General features: G+C 44.2%; 1 protein-coding gene across 4 annotated transcripts; it reads left to right on the top strand.

The window, feature by feature from the left end:
• The first annotated feature begins 702 nt into the window (after positions 1-702).
• mgab (MAX dimerization protein MGA b) lies at positions 703-14,772 on the top strand. Of its 4 annotated transcripts, none has more exons than XM_086100987.1 (20): positions 703-979; positions 2,766-3,826; positions 4,661-5,096; positions 6,266-6,365; positions 6,447-6,560; positions 6,677-6,769; positions 6,997-7,098; positions 7,175-7,496; positions 8,026-8,194; positions 8,500-8,719; positions 8,965-9,128; positions 9,208-9,382; positions 9,461-9,675; positions 10,002-10,199; positions 10,522-10,810; positions 11,233-11,675; positions 11,887-12,138; positions 12,284-12,395; positions 12,501-12,944; positions 13,437-14,772. In XM_086100987.1, exons 2-20 carry the CDS (start codon positions 2,796-2,798, stop codon positions 13,910-13,912), a joined length of 5,355 nt encoding a protein of 1,784 aa, XP_085957113.1. In that variant the 5' UTR covers positions 703-979; positions 2,766-2,795; the 3' UTR covers positions 13,913-14,772. The 4 variants fall into 4 exon arrangements, with proteins under 4 accessions (XP_085957113.1, XP_085957115.1, XP_085957114.1 ...); XM_086100989.1 differs by having other exon boundaries at positions 13,440-14,772; XM_086100988.1 differs by having other exon boundaries at positions 8,968-9,128.
• The last annotated feature ends 790 nt before the right edge of the window (positions 14,773-15,562 follow it).

Below are 15,562 nucleotides of genomic sequence, written 5' to 3' on the forward strand. Positions count from 1 at the left end.
TGACATATGGAGTCATGTTTTGCCATGCATTTTAGCACAACAAAGCCACAAATATAGATTTTGAAAATTGAGAAAGTTACTTTACTCTTGATTTTTTTCAAGTGTCACCATAGTTGTGCTTTTTTAAATGCCATAAAATTGATTTTCTTAGAATGTTGACACTTGTACACGGTACTGTTTACAGTAGCCGCCATTTTGTCCCAACCAAATGACTGACCAATGACGAGCCACCTTCGCCTCATTTCAACCGTGCGAAAAGTTGCTTATTATTGATTACGGCTTATTTTGTACCGCACCGTGTCTCTGTTTAGTACGTCACCATTATTATTTTCAGTTGTATAAAAAGGGTTCGAGTGTAACATATTGACGACTTCAGTTGAGTTTGGGTGAGGAAGAAGAAGCATGCTCATTGGCTACCGAGGAGCCGTGGCGCCAATGTGTGACGTCACAGCCCACTACCCAACGTTTGTTGTGTGTGCGCGTGTACGTGAGTCGACGAGTCCGAGCAGGTAAGATATCAAGCGCCACGAGGAATAAGTCTTGTGAAACATTTTGTGAACAACTTCTCGTAGTTTTTGTTGTTTATTTACAAAAAAATCTCCCGCTCTCAACACGTTTGCTAAGCGAGGATCACGCGCTATTGGAGGAAGAGAAGGACGGGGGATGGGGTAAGCAGAAGGTGGGGGGAGGCTGATACTGTGCATGCGCCTTCTTGGCTCGGCGTGTACGCGCGCAGGGTCGATCGATGCAAGAGAGAGAGAAAGATCCTGACTGGGCTGGCCTTAGCGTGGCTCTCTCCGGCCTCGATTATTTGCCACTTTGCCTCGACGGACCAACAGTTTAGGAGTGTTTGTGTGTCCCCTCCGACACTCTGCCGGCGCAAGTCGGCTTGCACGGCCGCCACCGAGGCCACGCACGAGGCGGGCCTGCCGGAGCGGAGAGGTGAGGCGTTTGAGGAAACTGCAACTTTTCCAACTTGGTGAGTGGCGGCCTGCCTAAGGACTCTTTCTATTTATCTCCCCCTCTCTTGTTTCCCCCCAAGACCCCATCACTTCGTGTGGCTTTACGATATTATTAACATTTAGACGGATATAACACAGCATTTGAGGGGGTAAACATAGCGGCGACGTGCCTTTTGATAGCGATTAACACCTCTGTATGTTTGTGTGTAGCTTTATGGCGTTGTCGACTTGTCCTCCTCTTCAACAAAACCCGACGTTAATTAAATTTAATCTCGTTTTAAATTCCACACGTCAATGCGACATGGACTCTCGTGGCGTTTTTATTTGATTTATTTCGAGTTGAAAGAGCACGGGATCCTTGGCCAGCCGTGTCAGCCATGTCCTCCACGCGGAGACACCGAGCTGCCATTGGTCGGTCACGCCGTCGAAGGTCCCACTTGTAGCGGGAAAGTCAAAGTCCACTTTTGTCGGTGTCGGACCGAACGAGAAAAGGTCGCTAAAACGTTTAAAAACACTCACGGGTGACGTTCTGTCGTTGTGGGTCACGGATGTTTCGATGGGTGTGATGCAGTGCTGTGTTAAACCAGCTCACGTTCTACAGAATTGTCCTATTCGGGAGAAATCCATGAGCAGTTGAAACTATTGTTTGAGTGTCAATTGTTGTTAAACTTAGAACCATACTGTCAATGTACTGTTATTCCCGTTTACTTCATTTTTTTGCATTTAGGCATCATGACCCCATCCCCTCCTAAACATGTTAAACGTTGCCTATATTCAAAGCTTAAACCATAAAAGTATCATAAACATTAAACTTTCGAACGTTCATTAAGTCTAACCCCTACCCTAATTACTGTTGTTTCTAAAGTGTTGAAAATGGCGTGCTCTCTTTAATGATGTACTGTAATGTTAAAGGCTCAACAAACTGAAAAAAAGGAAGGTTTTGGAGATGCAAGGATTCTGCACAGCAACTGGGATTAAGAGCTATACTTTCAAGTATGAATGGCTTTTGGACTCACATCAAAGGAATGAAAGCAAAACAGAATAGGTGTGCATCTCTCCAATAAATGATTTGATACTACATGAGGTGGGATACAAGTCAAGAACGGTTTATTTTAAAGTAGAACGATTGATTGTTTACAATTTGATTCAATATAGTACAATTCAGTTTGAGAGGGTATGTTGCAATGAGTTTCTTGTTGTTTTACAGTATGAATTGCCAGTAGGTTTCTGTTAATGTTGATTTTTCTTTAAAGATATAACTTTCCAATGAAAGATTGTTTGATGTGTATCTCGGTAGATTTTTAAGTTAAAGATTTGGTTTGATTCGATGTACTGCAGTACCGTAAGAAAACTTAGCAAGGGTTACATGTGGAGAAATAAAAGGCGCACGTCACACTAAAATTTGCGTAAACATGGCCGCCAGGAACAGTGTAAATGCAGCCAGAATTAATGCCTTTCATACACACTGTAACTTAACATGCTTCACATAATGCCATAAAACTAGTCACATAGTTAAAGAGATTTAAAAGCAAAGTAAATAAATAAAAAATATCTTGGGGGGGGGCATACAGTTGCAAGAACAAGTTTTTCGAAAACCATGATTTTAAAAATACTTTGAAAGCTCTGAATCAGAATTATGGCAAAAGAGCCACGTTTTTAGCCTGGTTTGAATCTTTATCTATTCATAATCTTCACTCTGATAATAAAGATACCAGCAAATCAGGACCCATATTAAACAGCTTTCTATGGGTGATTTTGGGGGTTGCGATCTTGTATTTTATGGTATGTATTATTTTCATCTAGGAAGAAGTGAATCCAGTGCAAGCATTAGTGATGCCCGCGACACACCCTCAACCCGTATCTATGCAGGACCAGCATGTTGAAGAGGGACCCATGGCTAATATCCCCATCTCAGGTCCCGCCACGGCTGTCCTTTCCTCCACACCTCCTTCTCCCACCACGGCCATCTCTGTGGCGAGTACCAACAAAAGTGTGACAGCCCTCCACTCTCCTGCCGAGGCCAGCCCGGCAAAGCCCACTGTGGCATTGCCCACCGTCTCGGGGATGAGCCCGGCTGGCTCGCACATCGCCTCTGCATCGGATTCGCCGGCGTTTTCTGTGAGCATCACAAAATCGGCGGTGGTGGATTTCGGGCGTCCAAACCCGGACAATGAGCAACCTAATATGCTGATGTGCAAAGGCATGAGCGTGACGCTGGAGAACGACCGCGTGTGGAAGCAGTTCCACAGCTGCGGCACGGAGATGATCCTCACCAAGCAGGGCCGCCGCATGTTCCCTTACTGCCGCTACCGCCTGGCTGGACTGGACCCTGAGCGACACTACAGCCTGATGCTCTCCATTGTACCTTCAGACAAATACAAGTACCGCTGGAACTCCCCCAAGTGGGAGGTGGTGGGCCCGGCAGAGTATCAGGCCCAGATTGCGGCGCGGGTCTTTCCCCACCACTACTCACCGTGCCGCGGCTCGGACCTCATGGGTAGCATGTTGTCCTTCTACAAACTCAAAGTCACCAACAACCCCAAAGACTTGGAGGGCCACATCATCCTCACCTCCATGCACCGCTACATTCCCCAGCTCCACGTCATTCCCCTGTCCAACGACATCACGCCATCGGTCGTGGGACCCGAAAGCTTGACGTTCACCTTCCCGCAGACGGAGTTCATGGCAGTGACCACCTACCAGAATTTTCTCGTCACACAGCTGAAGATCAACCACAATCCTTTCGCCAAGGGCTTCAGGGAGGACCGGTTCGGACCCAACTTGAGCGATATCCCGGTAGAGAAACTGCAGCTCAACATGGAACCACCTGAGGAGCAACCAGAATGCAAACCTGTTGACCAAAGGTAGGAGGTTTTTTTTTTTTTTTTGGGTGTATGGAGTTTTTTCTCAAGTAGGAATAAATGGTTCACATGCATTCATTTCATCATAATATTTATCTGCATGTAACCATTTACATCCACCAAGTAGCCGAATTTAGCAACCAATTCAGGGCGTCATCAGTTCTTACTACTAACTGTTCTATGTTAGATTAGGTGAGTGATAAACTACAGCATGTTCAGACTTGCACATAAATTTTGTTTACGTCGCGGACGTGGTACCGGTCTTGTGAACCGATCTCATCTCTATGTGAACATTAACCTCCACCAAGGCGCAAGATTAAGCTACTCCGTTGCAATAGATCATTCATAAACCTGTTGAGGTTCCCGGGCAAAAGAAGAATCACCTCAATTATATTGCAGGTTGCAGATTTACAAGATTCACAAAATATTTCACTCAAGTAACGTAATAGATAATTTTCTTTTTAATAATAGTAAAAAAAATGAAAGCATTTTTTTCCTCTGAATGTGTATGCTAAACAATATTGCCAATTACTCGTTTGACAGATTTAGCAGCAGAAAAGCCAATCTAGCCATCTCTGTGTGTTGTACATTGAATGTTTGGTACTGTTCAGAATGTCTCATGTCTGAAAGAGAACATGTGTAATCATTGCTATTGTACCGATACATCACTGAGTAAAAAAGAAAATGTTTTTGGCAGCTAATGCATGTACTGCTTTTAAGTTGTGAGCATCATTAAATGTTAGTTGTTTATCTGGACGCTTTAAAGTACCGGAAAATTCAAAATGGTCATAAAGTGGAGCTGATGTAGTTTGAATGTTGATTTGTGTTTTCTCGTAGCCTTCTGAGTGCTGACTCGGCCTACCTTCCGACTGAACAAGAGTCCAATCTTGTCCTGAAGCCAATCACATTCTCCCCCACCATCAACCACGATCCAGTCACTCAGTGCGTGCAAGGCAGACAAGCCGTCGGAGACTTGAGGATTGTACTCAAACGTTCACTGACGAAAGGCGACAACACAGACGACGACAAGTCGCCCAGCAAGCGGCTACACATTGAGACCCCCAAAAAATCCTGTGTGAGTTCTGCGCCGTCGGTCCAGAGAACATTGTGTAGGCGCCACAACAACAGGAACGGGCACTGGAGCAGATTGGAGGGAGGATGGAAATCTGCTACCTTACGGCCCGCGGCTTGTGGCAGACCCTCAGCGAGCTCCACCGCAGAGCCTGAATTGGATGAAGTCGAGGGCCTCACCTTTGTCTCATTCGCCACCAGGGTAAATGCCTGCAAACTACAGATTCAACAATGTCTTTGTCTGCTTCATAAATGTTTCGTTTCCAAAACACAATCAATGTAATTAGAGTCATAAATGTTTTTTTTTTTTCGGTCATCAGTTTATTTATATATAAATAAAATACAGTATGTGTACCATAAAATACACATTTAAAAATGTAAAACTTTTTTTTTTTCATATTTCGTCAAGCGTATTAGAAAATGGATGGATGGGTGAAATTAAATTAATCCATTCCATCCCAAGAGCAGAGTTACACTCGCCTTATTTTGATCAGTGTGTGGTTCAAAATAAGTATAGTACATGATGAAAATAAGTGGAAACTACATTTTATTATGAAAAACAAATCACAGGGCAAGCAAATAACTTGCAACATCTTAGTCTTTTTGCTTCAAACATGATGGGCTTTGGGAACAGTGTTTCCTTGTAAAATGTGGCAGCCATTTTGGGCTTGCCGTATCCATGGTGAACATAAACAAGGCTGTGTAGTCACGTGAGTGAAGGACTGCATGTTAAAATGCAAGAAACGAAAGGTTATTTATCAGGAAACGTTAGACCTTTCGAACAATATCATCACCTAGCGCGCCGAACATGGAACCTGCACAGACTTTCACCTCCCCCGTTGTGTTTAACACTCGCTGGTTGGGACCGATGTCTCCTCCTTGTGCCTGCTAATTGTAGCTAGCCTGCAGCTTCCTCTTCCACGGAGTAAAAGCTATGGAGGGCTCCTAACTCTGCTGCCCATGCTGTATCCACAGAGAATCTGAGTTTTTTTGTTTGCTTGTTTCTTTGCACGTTTTTGTTTTGTGCACACTTTTTCTGAAGCATCGTATTCAGAAAATAATGCCATACAAATATAACTGTGCAAATTTATTACAATAGTAAAATGGTAAATTTCACCAAACCAAACTGCATAAAATATTTAGCTGTTATTTCCTTTTTTTAAGCAGTAATTTTTCAGGCTTCCTGATAACACTTTCATTTTCACTTTCTTTGAAACCCATTGATGGCTACTATAGAGCAAAAAAATAAAAAATAAATCCCCAAAATACCTGCAATGCGTGACGTACCAAGCAGACGACGGAAAAAGCACAACCGAGCATCCCATAGCATGTTCGTATGCCTTTCAACTGGGCTTCTTTTCCGTGATACAGGAAGCTCTGGAGAGTCACATCCGAGCCGAGCCATCCAACAAGTCTCCGCCGGTATCACCCGATTCCTCCCTGATGACTCCCACGCAGCAAATGAAAACTGGTACAAAGCCCGCGTGTTGTTTTACAGTTGTTCTACCATTTGTATCTAATCTCGCAAATCTAATCATTTCACCTATTTCAGAAGAGTCCACTCCAGAGACTACAGAGGAGAAGATTGGTCGCCTTGAGGCCATCTTACGACAGGACCTCAAAGTGGCCAAGCACAGACAGGTGATCCATCCTGTCCTGGAGGAGGGTGAGCGGATGCATTGACACCATGACAATTACACACAAGGCTCAAAATATGACCCTTGCTGTGCCCTTATAATAATAATAGTAGAATATTAAACATGAATTGTGTTCTTTTTTTAGTGGGCTTGAAGCTGAGCTCTCTGGATCCCAGCAAGCCCATTGACCTGCTCTACTTGGGGGTTCGCCTGCCACTGCCACCCTTCAACCATGACAGTAAGTCAGCACAAGTCTAGTTAAGACATACCTCAGAAATGCAAACTAGCTACTCATAGTGCAGCACAGGACACAGCACGCTTTGAACTCCGGAAGCAACTAAAATGACAATTAAACCCCCCGAGCAACAACCTCAAACTAATCAAGAAAGGGCTGAATTCCCCAACCCGAGTAGTTTATGTGGCCTTGTGAAAGTGACAGCTTGATTCAGCACGTTTGCTTTGCAGGTGAGGGTTTGACTTTCATCTCCCGAACAGGAAAAACAAGTGACGTGACTAAAATAAAGGGTTGGAAGAACAAGTTTGTTCAAAGCAAGCAGCCAAGCGATGGTGAGGTGGCTTATACCTTCTCCCGAGTCCCTTACTGGGTTTTAAATATGATTATCATTTTGTTTCTTTTTTCCAGGCTCCCAGAAAAACCTGTCGGCCTTCTGCAGCAACATGCTGGACGAGTACTTGGAGAGCGAGGCCCAGCAAATCAGCGAACGCGCCGCCGCATTCTCTACCGGCCCCGAAGCCCCCGTGGCCTACCAGCTGCCCGCTAAGAGCGCCAGCTACGTGAAGACGCTGGACAGTGTCCTCAAGCATCGCAAGACGCCCGCTGGCATCAACAACAAGCCCTGCCCTCTCTCCTTTAAGCCACTGCTCTATGCTGCATTGACATCGCCACCCCCGTACTTGGCGAGAACTCCGACCACCACCATGCTTCGTGCTTCAAATCCACAGAGGTAACAACTTGCTGGCGGGTTCCTCTCTCAGGGTGTAACCGTATATGTTTTTCGGTGTTCCATATGGAACGTAGTACATAAAACATAATAGATGAGGGACACTAAAGGCCTTGCACGCTACTCACACCACTACAGTGCAGCTCAGCCTCTGGCTAGCAGACACCATGGCTAGTGACCTGCTTTTGGCACAAGTCATATTTTTGAGAAGTGGCGATTGGCTGGCAATGTGTTCAGGGTGTAGTCCGTCTTTTGCATGAAGTCAGCTGGGTTAGGCTCCAGCACTCAAACCACCCACCCCCACGATCCTCTACAGGCTAAGCGGCATTGAGAATGACAAATTTACGCAACACTTAGTTCATTAAATCAAAGTAACCACAAATGGCTCTTGCCTTGAGTCTGGTTTGTCTTTTTCATTCTCCAGAAGTCTCGAAAGCAGCTTTAATGAACACTTCTGCCAGCAGATGGCGAAAAATCAATGTGATAAAACATGTTTATATAATGGGACATTTTCCTATCCCCTTGCGGTTAGACCGACACAGGCTTCCCGGCTGATGACTGCCATCACGTCATCTGCCCCACCGATTGTCCAGCAGAAACTGTTGGAAATGGAGGACGATGTCGTTAGCCAGGGTTGTACCCGAACGCGCCTGACACCAACGAGGGTCTCGGCCTCGCTGGCTGTTATGCTGACCAAAGAGGTACCAAACAATTGCCAACTGGGCATTTTTTTTACACCTCTAAATATCCACTCAGCGACCACAAAAGCTCCATCAGCACCGTACACCTTTGTCCAGACCTGCATCACAATATTTCATCGTGATCCGCGATGTCCAGTAGCTCTTAACTGACTAACCAAACAATGGCGGGCGTGCCTAAAAATGTTGCTGATGTACATTGCACAATATATGATAATAATCAGAGTCAGTCATGTGAAGGTCAAGCATTTCCATCAGAAAAGATCTTGAGACCTCCTCCTACTCCTCCTCTGTTTTTTTTTAATCAGACACTGCACCAGCAGGCAGAGAAATCCCCCCCACATCCACTTCGGAAGATGACGGGGCCAGAATGCAGACAAGAGTTCTGCCGACTGGGCTGTGTGTGCTTTAGTCTCAGTTATCCCGTCGTGGGCCCGCTCCACTGCCGCCAGCCTGCATGCATGTTCGGCTGTGCCTGCTCCAAGCGGACAACAGAAGATAGCTGGCAGCAGGATGAAGTGAATAGTGGTAAGATTATGAGTTGGGCCTGGCATATTCAAATCTTTTCTTGACAGCATGCAAATGTGATCCCGAATATATCTAAGCACTATGACACGCTGTAAAAAACATTTATGCGTGCATATTTTTTATTTTTGTGTGTTTTGTATTTATTAAATAAAAATGTTTTTTCTTACAAATATTTTTACTTGTATGTCCCTAACAGTGCTACAATAGGGGTCATGGTCATTCAAGTGTTTTTTTTTTTCTGCCAGCAGGGACCAGTCTTGAGCACAAGCCGTGTTCCACCTCGCAGTCCAATAAACTGTGGAATCGCAATATTTTTGACGCGGATCCAGATCCGCTCTTTCAGCCCAAAAGCCAATGTGCGCCCCCTGTAAACCCCCTCAAGCCGTATATGGCACTTCCCAGGCAACAGGTTCAAAATAATTACATGAATAATTAAATGAATAAATGGAAGTTTCCTGTAAATGAGCAACATCAACCTATAATTGCAGATTCAAGAAGAGGACAAGGATCCTGTGTACAAGTACCTGGAGAGCTTCCTGACTTGCGCGCGGGTTCGTCCGTTCAAAAGCAAGCCGCCATCTCAAAACACCATCGATTACATTCCAACACTGGCCACCAACTCCAAGAAGCGTAGTCGGGCCCCATGCGAACCCAAAAAGCAAGGTAAGAACCATTACGATGATGTATGTTTAAATTGACTTCCTAATGAGTTTACAGTAACGCCTGTGTGTTATTTTGCAGAAAACACAGTATTGAAAGAGAAACTGATTAAAAAACAAATCGAGATCCAGTCGGTATGCCGCTGGGAGGAAGACCGTGAGATGATCTTGCAGACTTTGTGCACGCGCCTTAATCAGGATAAACTGTCCGAGCTCTTCAACATTGGACCATATCTCATCCACCCTGTCACCAAGATCTTTATCCAGAAGCCTAGCGGGTCCAGCCTCACCTATAGGGTGAGTTTTCTGTGCCTAATCCAAGGTTGCATATAGTGGACCGTACATTGCGTATTCACCCTAGCCGAGAGCCCGCGCTCTTTGTAGGTGTGTTGCACTTCAGGCCCTTAGTATCATTACTATGGATTACTGTGTAAAATATGCCTCACTTTTGTGATACACACACAGACCATTTTTGAAATACACGTCTTGTGTCTTACCGAGTGCCATATCTTCCAAACCCTACCTTGGAAGTTGCAATTCTCTGTAATAGCAAACACAAGCACTCTAGTATGCGAACAGTCTGTGGGGTAAGATAGAAAATGGCATCATCATGTGTCCTCCAGGTGCGCGTCAGTCGACCGGCAAACGTTCGCGTCGAAGCTGAGGAGCAGAACGAGGACGCGCTGGACCCAACGGAAGAAAACTCCAAGCAGCCCGTGTGGCAATCCGAAGTCAAGCCCTTCCTAAGTGGCGTGTTGCCCGCTGGCCTGATGGTGGCCAGAACCAAACCAGTTAGCGGCCAAACGACTGAACTCATACAGGTGAGACTCAAGAACAAGTATGATATTGGTTGGGATTTTAACTGATGAAACAATTGAGATCAATTATTTTGATCATTTATCACCTCATGAATGCATTTTTCAGTTCTATCCTCATACCGTTTTATAACCAAAAATACATTATGAGCTTCATGCAATTATTTATTTTTTTATGGTTTTATATTTCAACCTATTTATGACAATGTATTGATTTATTCAACTTTTTGGCCATGTTTTTGTGCAAATTTTTATGTTAGATTCCTGTTATATTCTGTACCATTTTCTTAATTATTGTTGTTTTTTTTCTATTTTTTCCCATAAACAGGTCAATGGCAAACCCTACAACTACGTTAACCTGCTGCTAGGCAGCATGGGGTCACTGCACCCAGCCAACCGGCTTGCGGCGTACGCCACAGGCAGGCTGCAGCGGCGCTCCGACCTAACTCGCAAGGTGGACCATGCCCCCATCACTGCTGTGCGCAAAGTTGGGGCAAAACTTGACAATCAAAACTTGAATGCAAAACCTGCCATTCAGAACTTGAAGGCTACTGGCAGACTGATGCCCATAGCGATGCCAGCGAAGGACAGTACTGATGTTCAGACCCATCCGCTTTGTATGATCATTTTATTTCTGAAAAATCGGTGTATGATTTATTCAGTCCATTCTCAGTTGGCAGTCAAAAAAACCCCAAAAAGTGGGAAAATCTCATTTGGATTTTTTTTAAGATAAAAAAAAATGCTCACACAATTGTAATATTTAATTGGTCAGGTTTATGTGACCCAGAGTTTTTTCATAACACGCATTAAGATATGTTAGCTGTATATATTGACCGTAAGAGAACAACGGACAAAAATATATTGAAACATTAATTGGTATATTTTTGAAAATCTGGCTTTTGTTGGATTTAAAAAAAAATATGTATCATTACATTTTGATTGGCATTTGAAAAATGGAAAGAACAAATGACGCCAACAAATGCAAATTACCATATTGACTTAAATTTGTTTTCATGAGTCTTATCTTTTGTTTCCCCAGTTCCATTGTTAAAGCAACCGTGTGTGAAAAAAGACCCCGAAAGTCCAACGGGGAGGCAGCTCGCCGCTCTCGCTGCCATCAACCCTTTCCAGCGGTCGGCCCGCTCGACCGTCTCACTCACTGTGTCACCTTCACTGAAGACACCCAGCTTCTTGAGCCAGAGCGGCACCTATTCCTTCAGAATCTGCCCACCGTGTAACCCGAGCAAGAAGGACAACAACTGTCCCAGCGTCACCCTGCCGGGGGGCTTTACCCTCATTCGCTTACCCAAATCAGACAGGCCGAACGAACCCACAAATATAGTAGCGCAGCAGGGGACAACTAACGAGGATGTGCCGGTGGCCATTAACGGAACCCAGGGAACGAAGGACGAGCAACCAATTTGTTCTTCAGAAGACTGTGAATCCAGTTTGTCTGACGACAGCGCAGACCATGACAGTGATGTGCGTAAAACCTTTTATGCCCGAAAATTAAAGCTAGTACTTTGACAAAAATCTATGAAGACTGAGAGGCCGTGTTAAATTGCCGAAGATTTTAACCTTCACTTGGCAATGTGGGTAGAGCATGGTATAAAAATTGAGGATTCTATCAAGGCTATGACATGAAAACAGCGTGCTCCACCTTCCATCATTTTTTTGTTGTTGTTGTCTCCAGGTGGACTCCACTGTAGACATCGAGACCATCGAGGAGTACAAACAGGAAGTGGCCATTGCAAGACTGAAGGAAGTGGCCCAGAATGAATCACCGGTATTGTGCAAGGGCAAATTGGAAAACCCCAGTACAAGGAGGCGCAGGGACCATTCTGTTACCGAGAAGCAACGCCGCTTGGAGCAACGTGCACTTTTTGACGAGCTGCAGAACGTTCTCGGTCAACCTGGCGGTTCCAAACTACACCTTCTCTCAATGGTTGGTATTTCACCGGTTTCATATTCAATGCTTTGGCTGTATTTTGTTGATTGCTGTTCCTTTTGTCGTTGTGTGTGCTGAAAATGTCGAACCGAATGTGTTTTGGTGAAAAATCGATATCCCGCTTGTTATGTGGGGTTTTTAGGCTTTAAAGGAAATCCATATGCTGAGGGCCATCTCTGACGGCCTTCTGGAGAGGAAGAAGAAGCTGGCCCAGATCCAAGCGATTTACTTGAAGAAATTGTCCCGCTTGACTGGTGTGTGTGTTCCCCTTTTGTTAGATCACAGTTTAAAAAGAAAAAGAAAAAAAGATCAATTAAACTGAAGTCTTCTGTGTTCTTGGATTTTTTGGGGGAAAATAGGGAAGCCTGAGGAACTGATCAAAGGCAATTTGGACATGATCTTCAGTTGCTTGAAGGACAAAGGTGGCTCCAAAGCAGAGCCTTTCTTCATGCGTCTGTACCAATCCAAAAAGGAGCATGCCAAAGACGCCACCAGTCCACCACCCCCAGTCCCAACCACTCAACTACTTCCATCACCACCACCAAAGCCATCCCCCCAGCTCCTTCCACTAACACCGCCCCCGCTGTCCGAAGTTCCAGAACGCCAATCTGAAACCCCATCACTTCCGCCTCCCACACCCCAAAAGCTTGTTCCACCTGCTCCAAAGCCCAACGATGCCACAGCGCCTGCTGTGTCGGCTCCATCCCCCAAGGAGGTGTTGACCCAACCTGCACAACCATTTGCCATCCCTCTGGTTCGCTCCAAGACAGGCAGACTCATCCTGCCTTCGTCGATGAAACCTGGTAAGTTCGCACATGTCCAGGACCACCCATGCATTTCTGTTCATAGCCTACGACATATATGTCATATGTGCATGTTAGTAATGTATACATTTTAAATTGTTAATGGCTTTACAGTGCATTTTTAAAACCTACTTAATATTGTTTTGTCATAAGTGCCAAATCTATCAAAAGTAAGAGTTGAATCTTTGAGTACCGTAGTTTATTTCCCCCTAGCCTTTTCTGCTCTTTCGTAGTTAGCAAAAGAACATGGGTTGGTTTCACAAAATCACCTGTTTCTGACCAGAAAGCAGAGAAAACGACAAACGTTTCAATACTGAACATTTTTTTCCCCTCTATAGTTTTTAGGGCAAAAACTGTTGACTTGGTTTTCTTGTTATCGTCTCTTGTGCATGTTGTGTTATTCACCTATTGGGGGGGGGGGGGTTCAGAATATCACTATACAGTAGTATGAATTATGAACAGTTCCAATTACGCGTTTGTGTCTTTTCTTAGCAGGCCAAGGCATCTACACGTTCATGCTGATGAACCCCAACCAGGATGCAGACGTTACTACCCAGTCTTCCTGCACCGACTCGACCATCCCCCTGGACCTAGCGTCACCTCCCTATGCAGCAAAACCCACGACAGCAGCTCCTGGGAAGCAGGTGCCACGTCAGTCTAATTTGAGCGCATCTGCCGCACGTCGGCCAAGAGGAAGACCTCGAAAGGGTGAAAGCATCCTGAAAAGGAAAGAAAAACCAGACAAGGATGAAACATTCATTCCAAACAATTGTAGCAACCAGCCAATTAAACGCAGGAGAGGGCGACCCCGCAAAAGCGAGCCCTTTGCAAGCCCCGAATACAATGTTGGTGGTGGGGCGTCACGGCCACGCACGCGAGGCTCCCTGGGTAAGGACTTCCCGAGCGCCAAGCGCCAGTCCTGGATAGACATAGAGATGGAGCTGGACCCCAATTCAGACTCAGAATAAGAACATTTTTGACTACAAACTCAGGCCGAGTTGTTCACACCAGATGTGCCTGCCTATGTTTTTGCGCGCGCGTGCGTGCGTGTGTGTGTGTGTGTTTGTGTCAGGGTTGCAAAAGGCAGGAACATTCATAGGACATTTCCATTGAAAGTTAAAAGATGGGGAATGCTTTAAATCCTGAAAATTACATAATAATCACAAATGTCATCATGTTTTTCCATCAGCAAACACCCTTACAAATTCAATTGAGCAGCTGCGTATGTGAAGTCCACATACACCGTAAATAACCAAGTAGCAATTATTTACTGTAAATTTTTTTCAATACTTGTATGAAATTGAGTTGTTTGGATTTGCTCAAATAGAAAACTATATTTAAGTTCTGTAGTAAGAGCAACCTTTATATTCGTACATTTCTCTTCCCCTCGTGAATTTCCATTAATTTTGACATCAAGTTCACAACTTGAATTTTGTAACCTTGGTTTGGGGATATGAGGACCAAGACCACTGTGAATATTCAATGCTCCTCACTGGTCTCACTGAATCAGGATATTTTGGTGCCAAGACGTCAGGAAGCATTAATTGACCTGCTGAATGTAGCTTCATGAAACATGTCACTATTTGTGATTTAGTTGTTGCTGTTGTTTTCCATTTAGTGGCCCGAATAAAAAGCCTCTGTACTGCAAATGTTAAGCATTGCATTTTAACACACACTACTGTTATGAGGATTTTAATAGACTTTTTTTTTTGTTCTGTTGGCCTGTGGGAATCATGTTTGTTACGAGCACTTTGTTTATGAAAGTAAATGATTTGAACAACATAAAGACTACCATGTGTTGTATCTATTAAAAGGACTAATATTGTGAGTGAATGTAATCCTTTTGTACTTTGACTATGCTTTTCTCAATGGGAGTCTTTTTGCTGTTAAATTGAGTACCGGTACCTTAAAATCTTTACAAGTATAAATGACTCACATTTATTTAGCGTTTTTTAAATATATGATTGTGTGTGTTTTATTAATATATTGCTGTCAATGAGCGATGGTCAAGCTGAAATGAGTTATATGCAATGATGATTTATTTTCTTGCCGTAGGTTTGTTGCAACAAAATTTTTTAAAGGTTTGTTTTACAAGGGTTCTTGGAATAGACTGAATTGACATTAAGGCCACTCTCGATATCATCCTTCAGGTTTTATCCCTACAGCATGAAGGCAGACCCCAACCTACCCTAGACGGCGAGTTCTTAACACTCTACCCCCTTGGCAACACGAGACAACAACATAGTGAGCGAAAAGAAAAAGGAAATGCATTATTTAAGTAATATTTATTGTTTTTCATAGCAAGAACCTTTGTGGTTTGATTCGATGTTGTATACTTGACTTGACTTACGTGTTTTGAGTCGTTGGTAAATGCGCAACCACAAATGGCAACACGATGCTAGTGACAAATTAATTTTCATAATAATAATGACACGAGATTCATACTATATTAATTGCGAAAACAGTCAAAGCAAAAAGAGCTTCCATTCTCTCTCTCTCTCTCTCTCTCCCCCTCTCTCCCTGCCTTTTAATCCAATCAAGTCAATTAATTAGGCACAAACGCCACCATTGATGTAATCACAAGGGGGAACTCCTGGAGCTTGGGTTGAGGCGACAGG

The sequence above is a fragment of the Hippocampus guttulatus genome, chromosome 20 (assembly GCF_054856545.1).
Source record: "Hippocampus guttulatus isolate MCC_2025c chromosome 20, RoL_Hgut_1.0, whole genome shotgun sequence".
Taxonomy (NCBI): domain Eukaryota; kingdom Metazoa; phylum Chordata; class Actinopteri; order Syngnathiformes; family Syngnathidae; genus Hippocampus; species Hippocampus guttulatus.